The 6,439-nt window shown below is 44.7% G+C and overlaps 1 protein-coding gene across 1 annotated transcript in view; it reads left to right on the top strand.

The window, feature by feature from the left end:
- The first annotated feature begins 2,634 nt into the window (after window positions 1–2,634).
- The window catches only part of LOC119582611 (cyclic AMP response element-binding protein A-like), a 61,078-nt gene continuing 57,273 nt past the window's right edge, over window positions 2,635–6,439 (top strand). Inside the window, exon 1 of the mRNA XM_037930986.1 lies at window positions 2,635–3,059. Coding sequence (XP_037786914.1) covers window positions 3,057–3,059 — 3 coding nt within the window. The 5' untranslated portion in view covers window positions 2,635–3,056. The remainder of the gene's footprint in view (window positions 3,060–6,439) is intronic.

The raw sequence follows: 6,439 nt of genomic DNA, 5'->3' as shown, positions 1-6,439 counted from the left end.
AACGATTTCAGCCAAATTTTACTCAAGCGAAATTTGTGCGTCGGACCGCTAGCGAGAGAGGCGGAGGCGGCAACGGCTAGCGCGGTCACCGTCGGGGGGAGGAGGGAGAGGAGGGGGGAGGGGGGTTGGAGAGAGGAGAGAGAGCAGAGGGGGGGGGGGTAAGAGAGGAGCAGGGATAGGGGTGAGTGGGAGAGGACGAAGGGATTGAGGGAGTAAGGGAGAGGGAAGAGGAGGGAGGAGGAGGAGAAGGAGTAGGAGGAAGTAGAAAAACGATGGAGGAGGGCTGAGACAAGAGGAAGATGTGGGAGAGGGGAGGGGGAGGGATACGGGGAGAGGGAGAGGGGAGGGGGAGGGATACGGGGAGAGGGAGAGGGTGGGGGAAGAAAATGGTAAGTCAAGGGGGAGTGGGGAGGGCAGGAGGCCGAGAAGGAAGGGGCGCAGGAGGCTAGAGGAGGGGGGGAGGGGAACCGGCCCTACCTGTTCTTGAAGTAGAATTTGACCTTTGGCCTAAGGGTCATGCGACCTAACCGATGACCTAAGTCAAAAAAAAAAAAAAAATCTTCCTAGAGTGAGAGGTGTCCTGGTAATTAGGAAAAGATGGAAAATGGAGAGAAGAGAGGGGGGAAAGAGAGAAATTTGGAGAGAAAAAGGAAGGGGATGAGGCGGAGGGAAGGAGTGAGCGAAGCAGGAAGGGAGGGAGAGAGAAGAACAGGAGAATGGAAAGACAGGAGTGAAGGAGAAAAGGTAGACGGTAGAAGGGAAGGAGGTAGAGAAAAAAAATCGGTAAGGGGGGGGGGAGGAGGAGAGAGGGAAGGAGGGGGGAGGAGGTTGGGCGCGTGTTGAGGTTTTAGGAGGTTCCCAAGTTCAGAATAAAGTGAAAGTTTGTTCTAATTTTTTTTTTTCACATTTCGCGTTTCTATATCACGTATCAAGGGGAAAACCAGAATGAAAAAATATATACTTCTGCCTAACTTCAGCTCCTATCTCGATTTCCCTCTTCATATAAGACTGATAAAAATTGAAACAAATGAGAAAAGGCGTATTTGCAATAAAAAAAAAAAAAAATCCACAGCGTCACCAAACGAAACCCTGACCCAACTAAAGCTGGGAAAGTTGTCATGAATTTAGCTTCGTGTAGGCGGAAGGCTAGCGAGAGATAGATAGATAGATAGAGAGAATGAGAAAGAAAGAAATTTTACATTCCCCCTAAAATATCAAGAAACCCCGCTACACACCAACAAAAACACATTCCTTCCCAGCCCAAAACACACCCCAACTGCCGCCCTCGAGCCAGGCCAAGCAACACAGCAAACCGCGGCGCCGGGAAAACGGATAAGTGTCGCGAGCCGTGAGTGAGTGTATGCAAATCTTTTCTCCGCTGTGATTGGGGGTATTATGATGCCTCCGTGATATTGCATAGTTCCGCACGTGGCTTGGCTCGATGCAAGGTCACGCGGAGTGCTTGTGTGTGTGTGTGTGTGTGTGTGTGTGTGTGTGTGTGTGTGTGTGTGTGTGTGTGTGTGTGTGTGTGTGTGTGTATACGTGTGTGTGTACGTGTGTGTGTGGTAGCGTGAGTGCATTGAGCGTGTTCTGGGCTTGTGTGGGTGTTCGTGGGTGTGCTTACGAACGGTATTGATGTGTGTCTGTACAGTTATGCACGAATCCGTATGTGTGTGTGTGTGTGTGTGTGTGTGTGTGTGTGTGTGTGTGTGTGTGTGTGTTTTGTGTGTGTGGTGTGTGTGTGTGTGTGTGTGTGTGTGTGTGTGTTTGGAGAAGCGCAAGGTATGTCTAGTTATTTATTTCTAGTTATTTATTTGTTTACGTGTAAATGTGTTATAGTTCGTTGTTAACGTGCAATCGATCACATAGTGAACTAGGTACCAAACACTATATTTAGCCTCCTACTATTTTCTTGATTGTACAGGCATGTTATAGTTGTTAACGGTACACTTTATCTCTCTCTCCTGATTTCAGACATTCTTGATAATGGCAAAAAAATAACTAAACGCATTCTTACTCATTATTTAAACACATTAACCAAGATGTTCTTAAATAACACCATGCACAGATATATATTTTCGGAAATTCGGGCGTTACAGAGCGACTTATTCATGAAAATGCAGGAACGACGTAGTGCCAAGACGTAGCAGTCATTCAACCTTCCAGAACAGGTGTGCCATTCGCCGCTGAGTTGCCGGCGGCCATTTTTACGCTCTTCCTTTTCTTCGATTCTGGAAATAGGTTGATATAAATGTCTAAATCTAATATAAAAATCGTATTAGTGTGTGACATTGTTATATTGATTATGAAATCATATTATTCGTGATTTTAACCTGACTTAGCCACGAAGAATTATCCGGAAGTATTTGTACCTGGCAACTATATAACGGATAACGGTCCTTGCGGAAGAAGAGGAAAATCCTGCGTGCAGGGGAAGGTAGAGGAGGAACCACAGATGTAAAGATGGATAACTTGGGTACATTTTGATTATGAGAGACATCTTGACTAATTAGGAGGGTTAAAAGACTTAAGTGAGCTTATTCCTGTTTCTTTTATCTGTCTGTCTGTCTCCCCGTCACTCTCTCAGTCTTCCTTTTCCTTTCTTTCGCCTCTTCCTTTTTTAGTCTTTGACCATCCACCGTGCAGTTCAACCTTTCTCTCCCAACAGCTTCCACCACCAAGCAAATTCATTTCCCATCTTCAAGGTCACTCTCTTCCCTTTCCCTTCCCAGTCCATGCCCCTCCTATGCCATCCATCTCCTCCACTTTCGTTCTCTTCCGTTACCTTCTCTCCTCATTCCTCCCAACCCACTCCACCTCCATCTTCATCTCCCAGTTCCACCTTGCCCACCGCCTCTTTTTGCCTTCCGGTCCCTCAATCCCTCTCCAGCGCCATCTCCAACCCACTAATACGAACCTCACTCAAACCCCAATACGATCCCTCTTTGCATTAATACTCCTCGTATTAATACTGTGCTACGACCTTCACTTAGGTGGCGGAGGTCGCCAGGCCGAGCAGCCGTACGACCACAGACGACTTCTCGATTCGACAGTACATGGTACGGCGGCCACGCTGGGTTTATTTATTTTTTTTCTGTTTCTGGTCTGGCACTTCTGCTTGTTTATTTTCTGTTCTGTTTTGCTGTTTTTTTTTTTTTTCTCTCTCTCTCTTTGCATCATTCTCTGTCTGTCTGTCTCTCTCTCTCTCTCTCTCTCTCTCTCTCTCTCTCTCTCTCTCTCTCTCCCTCTTTCTCTCTCAATCTTTCTCTCTCAGCTTTTCACTGCTCGTTGTGTCACCGTAAGCATTTTGATTGCTTCGCTTTGGTAATTTATGTGTTTATGTTTTTATAGCATAAGTATTGAATCATTAAGGAGTGAGAGAGAGAGAGAGAAAGAGAGAAAGAGAGAGAGAGAGAAGAGAAGGGGAGGAGAAAGAGAAAGGGAGAGAAGAGAAAAGAGAGAGAGAAGAGAGAGAGAGAGAGAGAGAGAGAGAGAGGGGGGGGGGGCGTATGCATCGTGATCCGTTTTTCTCACAGGCTGTAATGTTCATCTGTGGGCAAAACACCCGAACCGTGATTGTCAGAGGAGTAATGACGGTTTGAATATGATTTTGCGGTTAGCGGATGACACTCCCATCTCCCCCCCCCCCGTCTCTCTCTCCCCTCTTCTCTCTCTCTCTCTCCTCTCTCTCTCTCTCTCTCTCTCTCCTCTCTCTCTCTCTCTCTCTCCCTCTCCCTTTCCCTTTCCCTTTCCCTTTCCCTTTCCCTCTCCCTCTCTCTCCCTCTCCCTCTCCCTCTCCCTCTCCCTCTCCCTCTTCCTCTTCCTCGCCCTCTGTCTTTTCCTGCCCCTTGCACTAGCCGCTGCCTTCTCGCATTCCGCTACGACTGGTAGTGTGTCCGCTCTGTTTACAAACCCCGTTAAAGAGAACCAGGTAATACAAGGCGGAATATTGGGGTCGTGAGAGATTATGAATATTACCCGCATTTGCAGAATGCTTGCGTAGATAAGAGATAGCGAAGGAGGGTGTGGATACGCATAAATGACGAATGGAATAGAGATCGGAAAACTGAAATACGCCTGGAGGTGATTGGCCTGTCGACCGGACGGAAATGTTACGAAATCTTGGGGCGGAGGAGAACCAGAAGGATGAATTCTTAAGATTTTTTTTTCTTTTGAGATGGATGGATCATGCTTTTCCATCTGTATTTATCGCTACGTCATCCTTAATTGCCGCTGGATTCAACGATTGCAGATTTTTGAAGCGGGAGGTGTAATGGATTTATGACTTCTTGATGACTTTTATTTTATCGCTGCCTCTCTCTCTCTCTCTCTCTCTCTCTCTCTCTCTCTCTCTCTCTCTCTCTCTCTCTCTCTCTCTCCTCACATCTCTATCTCTCTCTCGCTCTCTCTTTTTCTTTCTCTCTCTCTCTCTCTCTCTCTCCTCTCTCCTCTCTCTTCTCCCCCCCCCTCCTCCCCCTCCTCCCTCCCTCTCTCTCTCTCTCTCTCTCTCTCTCTCTCTCTCTATCTCTCTCTCTCATCTCTCTCTCTCTCTCTCTCTCCTCCTCTCTCTCTCTATCTTTCTCACTCACTCACTCCTCTCTCTCTCTTCTCTCTCTCTCTCTCTCTCTCTCTCTCTGTCTCTCTCTCTCTCTCTTTCTCTCTCTCTCTCTCTCTGTCTCTCTCTGTCTCTCTCTCCTCTCCTCTCTCTCTCTCTCTCACTATCTCTCTCATCTCTCTCTCTCTCTCTCTCTCTCTCTCTCTCTCTCTCTCTCTCGCTCTCTCTCTCTCTCTCTCACGCGCGCCGCGAGTGTTGCTAAAAAAAAAAAATGTAAACAGGACTAAACGCGTCCCTACAGAAAGAAGCGGTTATTAGTCATGAAAAGGAAAGTTAGGCCTATGCTTTTAAGATTGATTACGTGAACGAGCGCATGTGTTTTATGTCTTTTGTGCTTCCTTGCTTTGTTTGGTGGAAGGCGAAATGCAAAATCATTTCAGAAATGATTTTTGTGTGTGTGTTGTTGTTTTGGTTTTCACTTTTGAACAATGGATCACTTTCCGACTACCCTAATTATAAATGGGTTGTTGTTCTTTATATATATATCCTTATCTAGGTAATCTATCAGACAAACTAATCAAACCTAATTTTATTATTATTTTTTTTATAGCTCTTCATATTTGGAAACCTGTCAAACATAGTCCAAAGTACACAGGTTTCCTTAGCAACAGAAATGTGTTTGGGAACCTGTAATACGGGACAGAGCTGGTTCAAATATCTTTCGCTTTATATCGTTGAGTCCTTTTACGTATAATCTTTCGGGCTTCCACCCCCTGGTTATACATTTGTTTATGGTAGAATATTAATGGGTTAATCTGTCTGCAATCATTTTGTGAAGGAGTGAAGGTGTGTTGGTGGTGTTTTTATGGCTTTAAAAGTCAATGTGTCTGAGGATGTCTTGGGTTATTCATTATGTGTAAGCGATTCATATTTATGAATTTCGCCAGGAAACAGAGAATTTTACTTGTTTATCTTAATCTTAAGTTCCTATTATATCCAATAAGCAAATGTGTATTGCGGAATAAAAAAGACAATTATACGCAACAATTACTTCCCAAGGAATTTTTTAAAAGTTTACCCGATGTTTCGTAGCAAAGAAGAAAACGGGCTCCAGCTGAGAGCTGACACCTGTAGCCGTTTTAACTGCACATCATTCTGAAATCTACAAGCTCCGTTCATAATTTGCGTCGTAATCTTTCCTATTTCATGATTTGGAAAAAGGGAGGAGAGTGGGCTAAGCTATTTTCATGTTGTGTTCGTAAACAATAAGAAGAACGTTCTTGATAACATATGTAGGATCCGCTGTAGCTATGCTCTGCGTACTAAAAGACTGGCACAGTAAGGGAAACAATATATATATTCTTATCTTTCTCACTCTCCCATGCCAAAATAGTTATCCTCTGAAACATATCTGCGGAAAAAAAAAACATTTCCTCCGCTATCACTGAACGTTTCTTAAGCATCCGGTTCCCAGCTATCGGTTTCTAAATATCTTACGGCAGTGTCGTTTTCGAGAGGATATTCAAATTACTTTTCTCGCACAAAAAAATAGAATTATACTTGTGTTCGATTTTGGAAGTTGATATGGAGTGTTGTGGAGGTGGAGGACTGTCTCGCGTTTGTTTATATGGTATGTTTATGTAATGTAATGTGTTTATGTAATTGTTTACATAGGCGGAACTATTCTGGTCTTTCCTGTATGCCCTTCTTCGTTTTCTCTTTCTCCTCCTCCTCCTCCTCGTTCTTCTCCTTCTCCTTCTCCTTCTTCTCCTTCTTCTTCTTCTTCTTCTTCTTCTTCTTCTTCTTCTTCTTCTTCTTCTTCTTCTTCTTCTTCTTCTTCTTCTTCTTCTTCTTCTTCTTCTTCTTCTCCTCCTCCTCCACCCC

The sequence above is a fragment of the Penaeus monodon genome, chromosome 16, assembly GCF_015228065.2.
Source record: "Penaeus monodon isolate SGIC_2016 chromosome 16, NSTDA_Pmon_1, whole genome shotgun sequence".
NCBI lineage: Eukaryota > Metazoa > Arthropoda > Malacostraca > Decapoda > Penaeidae > Penaeus > Penaeus monodon.
The sequence above is the reverse complement of the archived record's forward strand: the minus strand, read 5'-3'. Positions and strand labels throughout refer to the sequence as shown.